This window comes from Leuresthes tenuis, unplaced genomic scaffold, assembly GCF_036924035.1.
Source record: "Leuresthes tenuis unplaced genomic scaffold, fLeuTen1.0.hap1 SCAF_3, whole genome shotgun sequence".
NCBI classification, from domain to species: Eukaryota; Metazoa; Chordata; class Actinopteri; order Atheriniformes; family Atherinopsidae; genus Leuresthes; species Leuresthes tenuis.
Genome location: NW_027325357.1, coordinates 38,856,393 through 38,875,323, shown reverse-complemented (window position 1 = coordinate 38,875,323; position 18,931 = coordinate 38,856,393). Strand labels below are relative to the sequence as shown.

Genomic DNA, 18,931 nt, shown 5'->3' with positions numbered 1-18,931 from the left:
GCAAACCAAAGAAAGAGTGCATTTTCCACTGCTTTTTACAGACACGTCAACTAAAGCACAGTTTACAGGGCTTTGTTAGATCAATGCCAAACAAAGGTTAAACATTTACTGCAATGATTCTGAAAACTACAAAAAAGGAAGACATTAGAGAATATTCTGTACACGACCGTTGACTCAGCATTTTTCCTTCCCTATGAAATACGCCATTCTGAGTTGAACAATCATTGTTGTGGTCTGACTATCTGGAGAGAAGCCATGCTCATAATACTATTAAGAGATTCATACTTGATCTTTATCTTGTGCCAATACAAAACTTTAGTCATCTCAGGATATTAGACAGAGGTTCAGTTCAATCCAATTCACAACTATCTAAAAAGTAGCATAAAGGGAAACCGACAGATCGCATCTCTGGATGCTCCTTGTAGGTTGCAGTTCAGGAACACGGTGGTGCTGGAGAATAACTGGTTTCTGGGAGATTCATGTTTAATTTATCTTGAGTATTACACAGTTAATTTTCACCTTTTCATCTCCATGCATATTTGCCAATTTGTCACCAAGTAGTTCAGTTATTTGCAAAGAAGATGAGCCATCATTACCTGAGCACAACAGAAAGGCTGTGGGACACTAGACAGACTGATTATCTCTAACAGAGTGAGAACAGCAAGGGGACTCTTGATTGAAGGACCCGCTAATAGAAAGAAAGTGTCATGCTCAACTCACTTGGCAGTTGTGCCTAAGCTCTCGTCATTCTCTGAGGACGAGGACGTGGAGGAGGCGTTGAAAAAGGCAGCCTCCGTGTGGTTAGGGCTGCCGGCCTGGCCCGGGTTGATGGGAGAGGACCTCTCATACAGCGGTGTGTGCTTCCCCTCATGAGGAATGTTGCTGTTTTGTTCTGGGAGGTCTTTCTCTAATGAGTCAAGAGACAGACTGTGCTCCACAAGATGCTCTGTGTACGAGTGCTGGACCTGAAGCAAAGAGAGGAGAAACACAACCACGTTGCACTCAAGAACCTGAAGCACTCTCAGTTTGTCACTGTGGTCACTGTATTCGTTTCTTACCCCAGGTTGTGCAGGCAGCGATGCCTGTGGAATGTTGACCACTTTAGGAGATAGCACTGCCATAGGCACTCCCATGTGTTTTGGTCTGACTGTGAAACAGACAAAAGGAAAATTCAGAGCATGGAATGTTTTCACCAAAAAAGTTCAAAAGCAAAAATTGTGTTGTGCAGACGTATTGTGCGACTTTCCTGCGAGTCTCCACAGACCACATCACAGCTGATAAAAATGCAAGTGGCAATCAGACAGACAGACACCCACCTAACTGTGGAGGGAAGTGAGGTGGTTTGCTGGCTTCTGAATAGTACTCCACTGCCTTCTTGAAGCGGATGACTTTGTCATCGGGACAAGACTGAAAGAAAAACATAAAATGAGCTCTCAGTCCAGAAGTAGAGAACAGCCAGTGACTGGTCTACAAAAGGAAAGACAGCACTTATGATAAAACAAGCTTTATCTGGTAAACAAAACTGTGCTCAGAACTTTTCCTTAGTTAATATCAAGAGCTGACATTTTCTCTGCCTTCAATCATGTGATTGAATCCCAAAACAAAAAGTAATTATTTTCTTTGTTCTAGTGCATTCCAATCATGAACACAGTGAGACAAAATACTGTTAAGAAGAAAATGTTAGGTGTGTAGTGGATATTTATTCAGTTTCTTGTGCTTTCAACTTGACCTTAACAAGAAAAATAAGATGTTTAAGAGATATTTTTTTTTAAAACTTCCAACAATGTCCACGTTTTTGTCTTCTTAAATTGAAAAGTTTGTGAAAAAAATACCATGTAAAATAATAACACTCATAAAAATAAGCTGCAAAGGCAATAATTGCCATCATGGCCATCAAAAGGGTCCTATAATCGCTTACGAGCGTTTTGAATGTCTCAGCTGGAACTTTAGAGCATTTCTCTTCTGTAACAACCTCAAGGTTTACATTCTGGTCTCTAGTTCCCCATATAGTGTCTTAACAGGTCCAGAATCTAACAATGCCACTCCACATTGATAATATAGTTTTCTGATTTACCCAAGCAGCTTAATGTTATTGTATTTTTCCAGGATGGTGTTTATTAGGGGTGAAAAAGTATACCGTATTTCGGTATACCACGGTGGTGTAAAGCCACGCTGGTGACACCGTGAGATTTCCAAGCTCACGGTGACGGTAATTAATTAATTATTTTTGATATTATGCGGCGGCGCTGTATACCAAAATACGGTATACCTTTTCACCCCTAGGTGTTATGCGATTCCCTGGTCTAATGGCAGACAAAAAAAAACAAAAAAAAAAAAACAATAAAAGTGTTACCTCCTCATCACTCTGATTGACCATAGAGAAGGTGTTCTTGTGGATGAAAGCTTCTCGCTTCTTTCCCTAAAGGAAAACCTTGTCCCTGTGTGCCAACAACTCCATTTATCATCTGACCAAAGAACAAGACCAAGCTTTCCTTTTAGTCCAGCTGAGCTTTTGCAAATGCTAAGCAAGCTGCTGTGTACTTGCCCTACAGAAGTGAGCCCTCCTTAATCGGTGTCCATAGAGACCAGCCTTGCACAGTGTCTGCTGCGAATGTCTGCCTTGAAACACTGATACCAAAACTACTCACATTCATCAGGATGGCCTTGGTGCTAATCCTTGGAAAAAATGTTCTATCACTGACGCAATGTATTACTGTCTAATCTGTTCTGTGTTTTCCATCCAGGGGAAATTTGGGAAAAGGATTGTTGATAATATAGATGGATCAAATACAAGTAATAAGTAATCTATTACTACACACTCAAAAATGTGGCTGAGCCACATTTTTCTGCTTTTAAGAGGAGCAGAGAAACCTTTCATTATCCTCTGCTGATCCCTCTGGCCAGACATTATTTCACTTGCAAAGCACGACTTTGTACTTGGTGACGAGAGTCAGAAGAGATCCACATACAAATAAGCAGGAGAAAAGAACTGATTGTTGCACTCAGATTTTATAGTGAATTATTTTCACAAAAAGGAAATGAAAACACTTAAGAAACTATCTGTATCACATAAGTGAAAGAGCACTTATTCTACCTTGACACATCTAGCTGTGCAGCTCATACCTGCGAATGCTTGAAGATGTCCTTAGAGATGGCCTCCAGGTCGGTGATGTCTGGGATGTTGCGGACATAGTCAGCCACGGCCTTGATCACAACATCGCAGGGTGGGAGCACAAGCTGGTGGGCACGCACCTGAAAAAGTTTGGATGTGCTGATTGAATGCAAACTGAAATAATTGGTCTGGACTGTAAACGGATGGCTGAGCACGCATTCTGTGCACGGAAAAGCTAAGGACTCAGTCAGAGAAACCTAACAAAATTCTATATAGCCACACAGGATCATTTACAAAGCATGTGTCCTACCAAACATCAACTGTCAGATGTTGAGCTCTGATTACAGCTATCAGCCAGTCAAGATCAAGCAGATACAGAACAAATGTGTCAAACTTTTGGCTGAGAGCGTATATCATCATTGGCATAAGGGTTTGATGCCAGACAATTTATGAAGAAAGAGATGTTTGGTGTAATTTAGAAATGTTCTCCAACAGAGTGGCTCCAGTTCACTGGTTTATGAAAGAGACTACTGGAAAGTTACAAAAAAAAAAATATATATAGCTATGTTGCTCTCTGGCTGAGAGATATTTGGTGATTTATAAATCCAATATTCTGATATATTGGCCGATATATATATATTTTGAAAACGAAATTCCAGAAACGCATAACAAAACATAAACAGATTTCCCTAACATTAGTTATATGTAGTTATTCCTCGCTAAAATAATAGGATAATGCAGTTTAAAAATAAACTTGTTTTATTGTCACAACGGAACAGAAGAAAATCAAAATATATTAAAGTTCTGATAAAAATACAAACTTAAGATATGACACTCAAAGTCCTTTGAACAAAAACCCAATAACAGTTCTCAAAATAAAAGTTCTAAAAAGTTCTGATAAATAACAACAGCAAAATATAAACTATATATACTGTACATACAGTATATTCTGTATGTACAGTATATATAGCGCCAGTGTTTTTTTGTGGTTGTCACAGTAACCGTGCCTGTACTTCACTTCCCGTTTACGCTAAACGTATGTTGTGCGATTCCTGTATAGTATGTCATCTCTCATTACTGGCGCTGGATCAATCACAGCAAGCCTTTTTGCGTCCTCTCTGTACAGTTTACGTTTGGCATTTTAGCTAAGCTTACAGGCAGAAGAGAAGACGAGTAAATGGAAATGGTTGAGCGAGCTCATTGGAAAGTTACAAAAAAAAAATATATATATATATAGCTATATAACAACTAACAACTAGCGTACAGATAAGTACAGTCTGGCTCGACAGACAATTTGGGCTACTTTATCAAAAATAAATATGTATGCGAGTTAAAAGGAAGTGTTCTACGAATTTCTGATTTGATATGGCTTTTCGTGCATTTGGTTTAACAGATGTAGTAGCAGGAGAGAGACAGTGGAGCGAGAGAAAGACAGAGGTCCGCTGGGTGAGCGACATTCACTTTTAACGGGAGAGAGCGGCGCACCGCGCTGTCAAAGCTCGTCTACAGCAGAAGTAATATTTAATATTAAATAGTGGCCCATCCTAAATTATTCTGGCCCATCCAAAATTTAAAGCCTGCACACGTGTAAAAGAAAAGCTAACTTTTAAGCACAAGCTGTTTGATACTTTTTCTCTATGTCTAAATGTTCACTCCTCGCATGCCTAACTTACGTTTTATATCATCATTACTTTATTTAGGCAGAATAAGTTTGTTGTGGTTTCCAAGCTCATTAATGTCAGCTGTCTTCCACTAGTCATGGCATTAGCTAGCTTTGTGGTTAGTCTATATGATAAGCCATAATTTAGCTGGGGATAACGTCATATGCTACTGCAAATTATTGTAAAACATAGTTTTTCCAAATAACGGGCTGAGAGATGATACGTCTCATTGCTATAACTGTCACGCCATTAAAGAAATACATCTTCAGTCACATTGTCTAAGCTAAATTAGTTTTACTCTTGGCTTACACAGCAGCAAAACTGGACATGGTAGTCATGAATTCTGTCATGCTTATTTGAGTTTAGAGAACTGATGGGGATGTTCTTTTAATTGTTATTCAAGTATGTCTCGTGACAGTTGCCAACTTACCATGAACACACTTCACCGATGATAACTAGTTCGCTCTGCCGACTCTGGCTGGATCAGCAGTTTGTAGGGTTTGTGGCTTCCTTGCCAACAGGGACGTTGTGCCCTCTGGTGGACAAACTATGCAACGGCAACACTCATATAGTTGAAATTGTTTCGTCCATTTTTTTTTAAATAATAATTTATTGGCCATTAGAAACGCCATAGTTTGGAAAATGGCTAATGTCGGCCGATAATATCGGCCCGCCGATAAATTGGACGGGCTCTAGCAGCTAGTGATATCAAAACTACTCTAACCATGGCAGCGTCAAGCTCATCTAGAACTAGGGCTGCACTATTAATCGTTATATAATCGCGATCTCGATTCACACATATCTCATGTCTACACACAGCAATTCTGAAGCATGTTATATTACAAGCTGCATCACAGACAAATGCCCCTTTTTTCCTCCCGGATTTTTTCAAGCTAACCAAAAACGCAACACTGCCACTGCTTCCTCCCTCAACCTATGGTAAAGTGTCTTCACAAGTTAAAGTGGAGGAAAATCTGTGGTGAGGAGGGTTAAATGAATGGCAACGAAAACCCATGTGGTAATGGCGAGAGTAACCCAAGCAAACTGAACTCGTGCCCAAAAGAGGCTCGCATTCAGTGGTGTGGAAGTATTTTTGATTTAAGCCAGAGGATGACAAACAGTGTGAGGTACATTGTAAAGTGTGTTTTGCCCTGGTTGCAGCACCGCAAGGCAACACCACAAATCTCTTCAATCACCTTAAACGTCACCAAAAAGTAGAGCACGATGAAACCATACAAAGCAAGAAACAAAGACAGATGTCAATAACCGGAACCTTGTACAATGCAACGTCTTACCCACCAAACTCCAGTAGACATAAGGAGATAAAAGCAGCTATCACATATCACGTGGCCAAAGATGGCCCCAATAAACACTGAACAGCATTAGGGATTTCAGAGGATGATAAACACTCTCGACAAACGGTACTCGATGCCCTCCCGCAACTACTTTTCAAACATTGCGCTCCCCAACATGTACAATAAGCAGCGGGCAGTGGTTGAGGCAGAATTGCGAGAAATCAAATTTTTTTCCGCTTCGTCCGATTTGTGGTCCAGTCGCACCATGGAGCCATATTTGGCCAATTTTTTGTAGCACCTGATTTCACTATCAAAAGCTGGTGCTTACAGCTTTTTTCCCTGAATACCATACAGAAGAGGCCCTAGCACAGGAATTAAAGGGTGCCCATTCATCTTGGAGTCTGAAAGAGGATAAACTGACCTGCATCACAACAGACAACGGTCAAAACATAGTAAAGGCCATCACCCTCAATGACTGGAACAGGCAGCAATGTTTTGGCCATAGATGCCATCTGGCAATAGGTGAGCTCCTTTATAAAGTCACAACAAAAAAATAATGAACTGTATTGTATTTTTTAATCACAACAACAATAATACAAATAATAACAATACTTTTGCAAAGTCTAATAATAGTTATGTTGTACTGGGTCTTTTTTTTCCCCCTGTGAAAATAAAATGGTGCCAGAGAATCGTGATCTCAATTCTTAGCAAAAAAAAAAAAAAAAAAAAAGTGATTCAAATCTTTTCCAGAATCATGGAGCCCTATCTGGAACTGTGACATATGTTGTCACATTTGGTTATAAAGCATCCACGCAGACAGCAAACAAGCAAACGGCCACTTGCAAAGTGTGTGGTATCAGGATAAATCATGCCGGCTCAACTACGTCCAACTTAATCAGGCACTGTGTATTGACAGGTACCGCTAGCAAACTAATCAAAGTAAACAGTGTTGTAAACTATATGCTGATTATAGCTTCATTGTTCACTACACGGCGTTGCTGAGCAGCAGCAGCCTGTGAAATTTGGGAAGGACTTGGTTAACAGTTACCAAATTAATTGCTAAGCCTAGTCTACGTGAATGTAGCTTAACGTTAACCTAATTGCAGTTTTAAAATAGCCTACTTTTACAATTTCAGGGACACTGGATAAAATTCCAGATTGACACTGTCAAAAAAATGAAAAAAAGCAGTGAAATTGCGCTAAAAAATATTATGCATGAGAAGTTCAGGCTACACAGCCAGTTATTAACATGTCCGTTAATGTATCCTGTGGTGCAGAGCAAGCACACATATTTCCAAATACATTCACTTCAAACAAGCTTTCATGGCGTTTCTTCACATTGGATTGCACTAGCCCTCTAAAGTGACCATGCTCTGATCAATTTTGATCCTGCAGTGTATAATGATATTACATATATTAATTCATTAATACATATATGCTTTCATGCCATAACATACAGTAATGCAGTCTTATCTAGACCAAATGGCATGTGTCTAATGATAGAACGTTCATTTCAGTCATTTGAGACTTGACTTGGACTTGGGTCAAAAGACTTGAGACTTGAAAAAATTACATATGAACATGTTTGGTACAAGCCACATCCGCGCATGCACGCACACACTCATATAGCATGTCTTAGTCTCTGTGTTCAACAAGGCGCTTTCTTCTCTATCACACACATTCATACAGGCAATTTGGGGTTAACTGGAGTTCAATGTGGACCAAGGAAGCCAGGAATCGAATCACTGACCTTCTGATTGGCCAATAACCGCTCTCCCTCCTGAGCTACAGCCACCCAACATCCAGCATTTTTCGTGTCTCTTCTCTGGATACCACAGTGTCAGAGAATTAAAGTACTTTGTTTGTCGTGTGAGACATCTCTTTTTCTCAGCTCTTAAGTGTTCCCAGAGTGTAAACTCAAAATGGAAAAGCAGAAGAGTGGACCAACCTCAGAGTACAGTCAACTTTAAATCCTTGACTTATTGTTGAAGGTTAAATTTCTCAAATTTAAATATTAAGCCTTTCTGAATTAAGCCTATTAAGCCCCTCTGAAATTAAATCAATCTAAATAAAAAATTAATCAAATAAAATTGAAATTTCTTTTGTAGACCTTGCTGGACTGCCTTGATGACATAAAATAATAGGCTGTACTATGCTGATTCCAAACTATCCGTAGGGGTGAGTGAGAGTGTGTGGTGGTTTGTCTCCGTTTGCCCTGTGAGACACCGCTGACCTGTCCAGGGTGCATCCTGCCTCTCGACCAATGGCAGCAGGGATAGTCTCCAGCTCCCACGTGATCCTGAACAGTATAAAGTGTGCATGGAAAAGGAATGGATATATGGATGGATGGATTGCACTGCGCACCTCATAATTTTTAGATTTATCTCCAAATCTTACTGTTCGTTTTTAGGTTAATAAATATGTTAGCACCTTCTCATCTCTCTAGTCTTTTAACTTTAACCTCTTCCTAGAGATCACCCAGGTAAGCTGACCAGATGCTCCTGGCTGTTCTGATATTTATGACATTTTTATTTTGTGTGTATGAGTTTGCTTGCGAGGTGCTATTTTTACAGTTTTATTTACTATATCATTTTAATCGTATGACACTTTGGTAAACACTTGTTTTTAAATGTGCTTATGACTTCAATGCCTTAATAATGTCTCCTGTCAAAAATCTGTCATCAATTACTTTGTCGGTGTGTGTTGACGACTCTTGGACCTCTGGAAGGCACGAACACCCAGAGCGTACACAGAACATAGAGGAGGGGTCAGGAAATGCACCCGTATTTGATGCCAGAATTTCATGTTGGAACAAGAAGGGGCCATCCCCAAACTGCTTTCACAAAATTAGGAGCATGAAATTGTCCAAAATCTCTTGGTATGCTATAGTATTCAGAGCTCCTTTCACTGGAACTAAGGGACCAAGCCCAGCTCCTGAAAAACAACCCCATACTACAATCCCCCCTCAACCAAACTATACGCTTGGCACAATGCAGTCCGACAAGCCAGATGAGCCGTTAACGTTCTCTTCCATCAGACTGCCTGATGGAAAAGCGCGATTCGGTACTCCATAGAATGGCGGCGTGCTTTACACCACTGCATCCGACGCTTTGCATTGCACTTCGTGATGTATGTAGGGATGTAACGATATGGAAATTTTGATATCTCTATTATAGTGACGAAATTATCACGGTTCACGATATTATCGCAATATCCTTAATTGCTGTACAAATGTCCAAAAAACACATACATTGAAATCATTTCACGAAATATTGTGATTTTCTTGTCATACTAAATCATTAGACGCCAATATCTTATCAAAATGAAACTTTCACACTATAAGGGCAACTGGCACAGAAAGAGTTTATTATATAACTCGCTGTCAATATCAACTCACGTTTTTAACTCACTATTATAAATATCACCATATGTTCTTCCTAACGTTAATGAACATGTTTATATTATTTTACGCTGCCTTACATTGTGTCGGCTCCGCTCAGTGGAGCACACAAAGCCGACAGTAGACTGGGTGCCTTCAGTTCCGTATCATTTGGAAATACTTAGCAACACAGCTGCTAACATGGCGTATGTGTAGCGGGTTTGTGGTGTGACACAACAGAAGATTTTTTAAGTGTAGGCTAACAGTTTTGTTAATTGTTGAAGGCACAGGCGAATTCTGGGTGCATCTGTGCATGCCCTAGACTCGTGGTGTGAGTGGTATCAGAGCGGAACTGGAGAGGCACAGGCAATCGCTCCGGCCATTTGATAAAAACTCATGCTCTGATTTGAACTAACATTTGCTTACCTTGCATTGGCTGTAAAAGTGGTGGATGATGCTCACGGAGATGGGCCAGTGAATTACTGCCTTTTGCAGCAACTTTTTTTCTTGCATGTTCTGCAGACAGGATAATTGTCCTCCACCAGTTGTCCCTCTGCATTCTTAAAAAAAAAAAAAAAATGCCCAGACCTCGGTTGTCGTCCTTTTAAAGGGGTGGAAAATGTCCAACGAACTGTCAGCGCTTTCTGCAATGCTTTTATTGTCAATGCCTATTCACGTGAGTCACTCGAGAGACTTGGATGGGATGTTATTAAATATCCCGATAATCCACCGAGATAATGAGAATAATTCAAACATGTATTGCGTAAAATTTCACCACGATTTACCGTAATACTGGTAACCGTTACATCCCTAGATGTATGGGTTGGAGCGACCCAGTCTTTCACAAATGTTTGTGGGTGTGGGGGGGGTTGTACCGTGAGTCAAGAGGTATACATACACTCACACTGCTTCACAGAGGAAACAGCCAGCACAAAATTATATCCACATAACAGGCACAATTAGACTTTATATCTTGTTTCAATAAAAAAAAGAAAAAGATTAAAGAAGAAACACATATTTTCAGTATACTGCCCAGTTCTAATCAACAACAGCTCAACAACTGCATCCATAGTGCTGAATAACTATTAACACTCTGTTTTTCAGTCCAGAGACCATCGTTTCATGATACCAGACTATTGGACAGAAAGGAGAGAATATGTGGAAGAGGCTCAGATCATAAAATAACTGCAATAGTTCAGCACCTTTAAAGTTTAGTTTGGAAAGTTTATTTAGTAGAATCTATTAGGTCAGCGGCATGCTCTGTCAAAAAAAAAAATTTTTTTTTAGTTCTAAATGTGAAAGTACTGTATTTCACAGAGTAAATTAAGACTATTTCACTAACATAACGAATGTGGCTCTGTAACACTGAGTTTCAGGGAAAGCACAGGCTTCTGGAGGTAGCGATTCAATAGCTATTGATGAGAAAGTTGCACATCTTATTTTAACCTGACAACTGTTAAACCATCTGCATCACACACTCCTCAAGCACAGTTAAAACAGCCACCCAATCCCCAGAAGGAGAGGTCAATCAGACTGCTACTGAATTCAAAATGCTGAGCTGTTTCAGTTGTCATGGTTACAGAGTTAATCCATAACTGTCATTATGTTGATATCAGCTTTTCAAAGAGTGTAATCTTTAGCCACACAATGCTCCAGTAAATTGGCTTGTAATAGTTCTGTGACAAACTGGATACTAAGTAACATTATGATGGTGGCAAACATAACATTGTGGCTTAATGAAACTATAAGAAAATTGAGTGTTCAGAGAGAGAAAAAAATATCAGTAGCAATGATGTGTGTGTCCAGCAGAGTGTCACTCTGCGGTGGAATGCAGTGTGGCGTTGTGTCAGTAGTTGAGGCTCAGCAGCACATGGAGACCAGATGGCTTTCTGTTTAAATCGCAGCTAGTCATTTAAAAACTAACAGTCGAACTATTAACACACTGTGCCCTAAAACGGTCAGCCGCTGCTGACATGCAACTGTCACACTCCCCCATTCCCAGTCCATCAAGAAGCCATCTCTGTAAGCAGTGTTGTATAGGCAGTTAAGCAGCTGGCAGTTAAGCTCGCAGAATTCTCTTCATTTACAACCATGAATCACAGCCGCTAAAATTCTGTCAAACTAGCAGCGTTTACGAGTTAAGAAGCTGATCTTCTCAAACAAGTTTTAAAGCATGAAAGCCATCAGCATGAAACCACAGATGGACCTGCCATAAAACACAACATGAGTTAAAAAATTTTTTTTAAAAAGTACTAAGCAGACAGCCACCTAAATAATTACAAACTAAAAATGACAATTACCGACAGAAGCAACCATCTTAATAACAGATATTACTAACACAAAAAGTCAACAGACATCCACGGTGAATGGTAGCAGAATTGATTATGTAATGATAACGAGTGTAAAGAGTGTTCACACTGCTGAGAAGAAAGTAACATCAGTCATGAGCTCCAGCTGTGCCCAGACCCCAAACATGGATTTTGATGATCTGCTATAGAGCTGTACTCCGTGCAGACAACCTACAGCAGTCTGCCAGAGACGAGAGTCAGAATAATCCACCACCCTGTTACGAGAGGACAAACTGTTGATGCTTTCATGTGTGTTGACATCAGTTTGGTGATACCCTGCCAACTGTCAAACAGGACATCAATGAAAAAATACAATTCAGAGCCCCAAAAAATGCTTAAAGGCATGTCGCAGGGAACGTAACGCTTTTTGTTTTATCTGTATTTTTTTTTTTTGTTTAAATCAAATATCATAATTATTAAGCATTTATTGAAAAAGTATTGTCCTCTACCATTGATTAGCTCAAATACTTCAATCTTATGTTGTGCACCAGAGCCACAGGGGGCAGTTTTCACTGAGTGAGTATTAACTAGCTTTGTGTTAACAATGTGTGGCGCTCTCCCTGCGAGATACTCAGTGGGTCCACATGATGAGATTAACTCGATTATAGCTATAGTTGGGTTCTGCTCCTTATCTGAGGGTAATTATCTTGGGATATATGGCGGTGAATGAATCGACTCACTGGCACAAAACATGTCATACCCCGGTACGATAGGTGGCGCTGTCCCCATTTCAGCTATCGCTAATAGAGCCACTTCCTGTTGACGTTGTAACCACCAACAACAAAACTAAGGCATTCGAGAAAGATGGCGAACGAAGAGCAAGATGAAGCTACGTCCCTCTACATTTCGTTCATGACGAGCATGGTTATGGCAACACGATGCACAACTGCGCATTCCCCATCGCGTTGTTTATTTCTTTCCGACAACAACAGTAATATCTTCTCCTTTGACTTCCGGGTGACGATCCCGGGAAAAATCTCGAGCATGCGCAGAACGCTCAATACAATCCACTGCCGTCTACATGCACGTTCAGTGTACATTTGGATCGAGTTATCTCTGGGTTATAATTCAATTGCGAGTAACTCGATCCGATCAGTTTTTTTGTCAGATTAAGGTGTCTACATGAACTGAATAATTCAATCTTATTGTAATTTAGCCATTAATCCAATCCGATGGCACTCATGTAACCCCACTGACTGTGTAGAGAGGGAGAATTAAATTAGATGAGCCCAAACCTGTGAAAAAATACCTCACAAAATGTAATAAAGAAATCTTGATAAAAAGAAATACCTTTAGAGATGCTAATGGATGCTCTGAACCAAGTAAGTTCCAGTGAAAGGCAGCCAAGTCTTCATCAGGCAGTATGTGATTCCCTGTAAAACAGCACTGCATGAGTTACTCAGCCTCACCTGTGCCATCAGTTCTGTTTGCACTGTGTCCACCAACTACAACACCAACCTAAAAGAGAAGCAAAGATGACAAAACGATTTGGGTTGAGATCGAGCTGCCGGGCCACTTCGTGCATCAGGTACTGGCTGGTGGTGAGGCTTTTGCTGTTGCGGCTCAGTTTGAGGGTGTGGGAGCTGAAGTAAAATGGGATGTTGCTCAGAGCGTAGTCAGAGTCATAGGCCACCAGGCCGTGAAAACCACCCTCCCTGCATAAGGCCATTACTTCCAAATGGTGGTCCTCCACACTCTGGACAATCTGAAGAATGGCAGAGACACGAGTTAAGCTTCAGAGCAATAAAGGCTCACAACAAACTTCTTACACCCACACAATAAATTAAGGCACTAAAGTAACAACTTTAGGAACAGCACTACAAACAAGGTGCAGTTTTGTTTGAGCCACTCATCTGATTTCATACGACTAATAACAGGTGATATATCCAGAGGCACTTTTAAAATGGTATGGTTACAACTCGTATTGTAACAATGGTAAGTAAGTCACAATGATTAAGACATCTTCATGATTTGTCATGCCAACTTCATTTCATTTGGTAATCATCATCCATTTTCATTTATTTCAGGCCTGCAACACATTTGAATAAACATTGGTAGAGTAAAGCAGGTAACCCATGGTACGGTCCGTACCTCGGTCTTAGGGCCACGGTTTCGGTTCAGTTTCGATACGCGTTTTGTGCATAAAGAGAAGAATTTTTTCTTAAAATTCTCTCTTTATTTGGTTGTCAGCAAAAACTGTAAACATACCAGTATCACTGGTGTACTGAATCATAGAACACTTTTCTTTCAAGTTAACAGTTACTAAACACAACTTTCAAATGGTAAAATTAAAATTCAGACTCGGAGCCCAGACATTCCGACATTCGTATACAACTTGAACGCACCATTAGTCGCAGCACACAGACACTGCCCTTTCAATGCGTGCTACAATGTAAATTAGGCTAACTAACAGAACATTACTACGCTGTTTGACTCTGTTAGCCCAGCCATCCAGACCAGAGACCAGCCTCCACTAGACGGCCCACCGACCATCGACAATTGCCGAGCGGGCCAGTTCGGCGGCCAGGCCACCGGGAAATGTCCTGGTGCTCCCGATGGCTAGTCCACCATTGCTCTCGACTCCTGGCTAGTGCTGGCCACGCCTCTTTGTTTTCTTTTTTCCACTTCCGTGTGTGAGCTGCACTTTGAACCTCCTCCAGTTACAACAGTGTGACTGACAGGGGGTGTGTGGGTGGAGGCACAACAGTGACTGGACATTAAGTCGCGTCTCGCGGGGAAGGTTTTTGACCTGCCTGGACAGGCACATTCAGTGGCCTGTAAAGCATCAGCGCAAAATTAATTGCAAAACCGAAAACCCGCGGTCCATAAGGGTGTATTTTCCCGTGAATAGCAGACCGAACGGTTCAATATTTTACAGAGTACCGTTGCATCCCTCGATGATACAGAGCAATGAAGAGTTCCAGGTATTATTCTGTCTCATTCATCCTGTAAAAGCATCTTAAGTAGCGCCACAGTTGGTGCACTTTTCATTTCAAATTCTCTATTTGTGCCACAGTCTCTACTGGGGACAGTTCGGGCTGCTAATGGGCCTGTGCTCTCTTCTTCCTCAACCATGTCTTTGGGAAGAGGGCATTTGTTGAAAATTGCATTGAATTTTTGGAAAATATGTGGTTTTGAAAGCAACAAACGTTGGCTCTAAAATCTCAATGAACTTCCCTGCATTAATGTTGCCATCACAGTGGCAGTGTGTAAATGAGTACTGGTACAACCCCATACCATCAAAGAGCCAGGCTTTTGGACTTGTTCCACATAAGCATGGACAGTCCTTTTCTTCTTTGTTCCAGACAACATGGCGTCCATCTCTTTCAACAGAAACATCGAATTACGACTGGTCTGACCACGATACACGTTTTCACTGCGTTACTGTCCATCCCAGATGCTTCAGAGTCAAGTCGACGGCACCTCTGGAGGTTTACATTTTTGTGATTTTTGTGTCCATCTCTGCCCTTTTATAAACTCAGCCTTTCCTGGATAATGTCTTGTACCAAATTACCTGTCTAAAAGGTAATGTCAGACAGGGGCAGCAGTGACTCAGGAGGAGGACAAATAGTCTGCTAATCAGAAGGTTGGTGGTTCAATTCCTTCCAGTGCAGGTGCGTATATATGTATATATATGTATGTGTGTGTGTGTGCGCCACTATGAATGTGTGGGTGTGGCTTATGGTGTAAACGCACACTGAGTAAAAAAAAAAGCACTTCACTATTTTTCTTGACCTCATTATTAGCTCTAAATTGCCTTTTAAATCCGTTTCAGGTCTGAAATCTAGAAACTCGTGTCTATTATCAAATTAAAAGAAATTAAACTGACAAGACAAAACATTAAATATAATGAGCTGTAAAGACACAAAAGCAAAAATCAGATATGTTCCAAAGCATCACTAACTCCTTAATCTCTGCCAGACAAGTATTTAAGCTACTTCCCGTGTGTGGGATAATAAATCAGGCAACATCACTGTTTCACCTTCTTCATTCTCGGCAAACAACAAATGATCGACTGCACTTCGTCCTGTCCCTGCATAGTTCACACTGCATTATGGACAGAGAGGAGTTGTGCAGTCTCAGCTCACAAAACAAAACACCCGTTTCAATTTCGGAGGTAAAAGCGATGCATTTTCATATTTCGGTAATCCTCGGTAAAAAAAAATTTTTTTTTAAAAGTGTTTCAATCAAGGTGAAAGCAGTTAAGCATAACGTTTGTTTGTTTTCAGTTCACCATATATTTTATAGCTCATTTCGTGTCTAGAAATAGTGCATCTATTTTCCAAAGATACCTTTCCTTCCCTCAGATTACTTTCTGGCCTTGTAGGACTGTCCACCTCAGTGAGCATGTTATTTTCGCTCTGCTGACACTCAGCAAACCTGGCCTTTTCTAAACGACACTGTCCACATGTATTCACCCTCTAAAGTGGTGTCACTAAATCGTAACGAGTATCAGTTCAGTATCTTTGCTCACACTAACGCACTGATTAACTTGGCGGCGTGAAAGCAGCTTTTATCATGAATGAAAGTTGGCAATGATAACATAGTTGGCAGCTAGCAGGCTAACCACAGAGCCTGCTAATATCTGCCGGCGGCAGCCCACAGTGGCTCCGCTCAACAGGCACTGCCAGGCCGAGTTTTCACTCACCGCAACGCGGAACCGTAGGAGAGCTAGTCGGATACAGTGCGCCATGCACACCGGGGGTAAGAACCAGACTTTAGGCGGTGGGGTGCCCTTATTTTGGACGTGGCTGATGATCTGCTGAGCGGTCTGCCTCTCGTTCACCTGCCGCTTGACCCACTCGTGAAGGCGGCCTTTCTCCAGGGCGCCATTGAAGCACACCAGGAGCTCAATGTTGCCGCTGAAGCAGGCCTTGGAGAGGGCGGCCAGGAAACCCAACATGTGGTTCCACTGTCCTCCGCTCACCCAGTCGGTGTAGAATCCTCCATAGAGCCGATGTAGACAGTTTTCGGCGTCCACCAGGAGTCTCAGCGGACACTGAGGGGGTCTTTGACGGCCACCTCCAACCAAACTTCCCCGGGCCAACCTCTGTAGATCAACCGGCACCACGGCACTGGGACAGTGCTTTTCAATGTATTCTTGGAAACCTTGAACACCCATGCTGAGCCTCTGTTGGAAGAGACAAAAACTTAAAAATGACTGTAATTAAGGAAAAGTGTCAAAAGAAATTAAACCGGCGGGGTTTGCGGTGCGTTTCCACCCTTTACAGTGGCTGACAGCCAATAGTAGCAGTGAATATTGCAGGAGTTGAAATAATGCCGAAAGAAACAAAATAAGGCTGCTGTTAAGATATCGTCATTTTTGGTAAGTTTTCTTTTTTTGGTTCATGGCTTTAGGTGCCATGTGTCGGATCGCGGAGCCATGTCAACGGTGGTGCGGTAGTCCGGACTGAGTGAGCGCAGAACACGTGACAAGATGACGCACAGTCACGTACAGCGGCAGAATCTACGGAAAGAAGCAAGAGGGTTAAGGGTTGCGTAGTTCCGCGTTTGCTTAGTTTCATATCATTAGCCGCTGCAAAAGCATTGTTAACAACACTTGTCTTTTTCAAGAGGACAAAGATGGGTCATTAATGTTAGAGAATGGCAGTTTGCCGGAAATAAACACATAGATCAAAAGAAAAAAATAGAACCACATTCATCAGAAATTTAAGCACCACAGATTTATGTTATGCAAAACAATGTCTATTTACAGATGACAGGGCATCTTTAAGAGATATAAAGGGCTTATAGTAAACAGAAGGGCAAAAGGGCTGAACATGGAGCTTTTTTATATCTAAGATTATAAGTCAAAGGTTTTTAAGATTTCTATCAGTGATTAAAAAATGCATTTAACACTTCATTTTGATTAAATCTCAGCATACTCTTCCAAACATTTTATTTATTTGATTTTTTTGTGAAAAACCCAACTTAAGACATGCAGAATGACTGTATTAAAGATGCAGTCCTGGAAACTAAGAAACAAAGGCAAAGGCTGGATGGTAGTTGTCTTGACAATATTGACTCTTTGGATTTGAAAGCGTTTACTTCCTGATTCATGGCTGGGTCAGGAGCAGGTAACGACTTTTTCTTAAGATTTTTATTTCCAGTCAGCAAGCTATAATCTAAACATTGCTGCCATTACAAATGTGCCAAAGCTAAGTTTTTTCTCATTTTCTGAAATGGGCAATTAGTTACTTTTTGAAATGTTAGTTTTGATTATTGTTTCATTATACCCGAGTAATCCAATCAGTTAAAATAATTCGATTTCCCAAAGTGCTCTGGACCTCTGATTTTACTTCAACAGGTCCCTCAATTTTCTCTTTATCATGTGTCTGTCCATAATATAGACTTATAGCCACCTTATTAGCAGCTGCACAGCTGCCTGATAGTGTGTTCACACTGCAAGTCCAATAATGTGAATGTGTGTCATGGTAATGACACTTTTTGTGGCAGGAACTGCTGCAAAGATGTAGTCAAGTATTTGTTAATTCTGCACTGTCACAACTGTGCAAAGTGTAGTCAAAAAAGTGAAAAGTCCCATGAAATAAAACGTGATGCTGAAAAGTTTGTACATATGTCTAGCACTAAACATCACCTATTCATGGAATTAATGGTACTTTAGAATTTGCAATTTCCTGGAAAACGCATTTTTGTGTTTTATATACAAGTGTTTTTGACTCATCCTACATTAACAAACTTTGGGTCCAACAAAATGTTTAGTGTTGGATGGTGCTTCCCTAGGCCAGTTAGAGCAGACTGGGCTTTTTTGCTTCAACACTAATGCCTTTTTTTATGAAACACATCAATGTTAAAGCGAAAAGCACAGCATCAACCCTTTTCCCATTTATGGTTTCATGGTATTAAATTAGGGTTAGAAAATACATGTTGTGTGACCCATTGTCATTGACAATGTAACCAGTAACCAGATTTAAAGAGTTGATTTCATCATCCTTTTCTTCACTGCCATGTGCAGATATGACAGAGGACGGCTACCTAAATTTTACTCCAGTAGAACTTGACTCTCTTGTTGACAGCACTATAGCTTCAATGCGTACAACTCTGGACAATGTTGCCCCTCTGAAAAGGAAGGTAATCAGTCAGAAGAGGTTGGCTCCTTGGTATAATTCACAGCT

The 18,931-nt window shown here is 40.8% G+C and overlaps 1 protein-coding gene across 2 annotated transcripts in view; it reads right to left on the bottom strand.

Annotated features, from left to right (window-relative positions):
* Window positions 1-17,256, bottom strand: part of LOC140303982 (constitutive coactivator of PPAR-gamma-like protein 1) — a 36,006-nt gene extending 18,750 nt beyond the window's left edge. For both annotated transcript variants that reach the window (XM_072382990.1, XM_072382991.1), the window contains exons 1-7: window positions 16,444-17,256; window positions 13,254-13,500; window positions 13,086-13,168; window positions 3,124-3,252; window positions 1,317-1,407; window positions 1,059-1,147; window positions 721-965 (exon numbers count right to left, since the gene is read on the bottom strand). In XM_072382990.1, the coding sequence (XP_072239091.1) occupies window positions 721-965; window positions 1,059-1,147; window positions 1,317-1,407; window positions 3,124-3,252; window positions 13,086-13,168; window positions 13,254-13,500; window positions 16,444-16,917 (1,358 nt within the window). In that variant the 5' untranslated portion in view covers window positions 16,918-17,256. The remainder of the gene's footprint in view (window positions 1-720; window positions 966-1,058; window positions 1,148-1,316; window positions 1,408-3,123; window positions 3,253-13,085; window positions 13,169-13,253; window positions 13,501-16,443) is intronic.
* Between the last annotated feature and the right edge of the window lie 1,675 nt (window positions 17,257-18,931).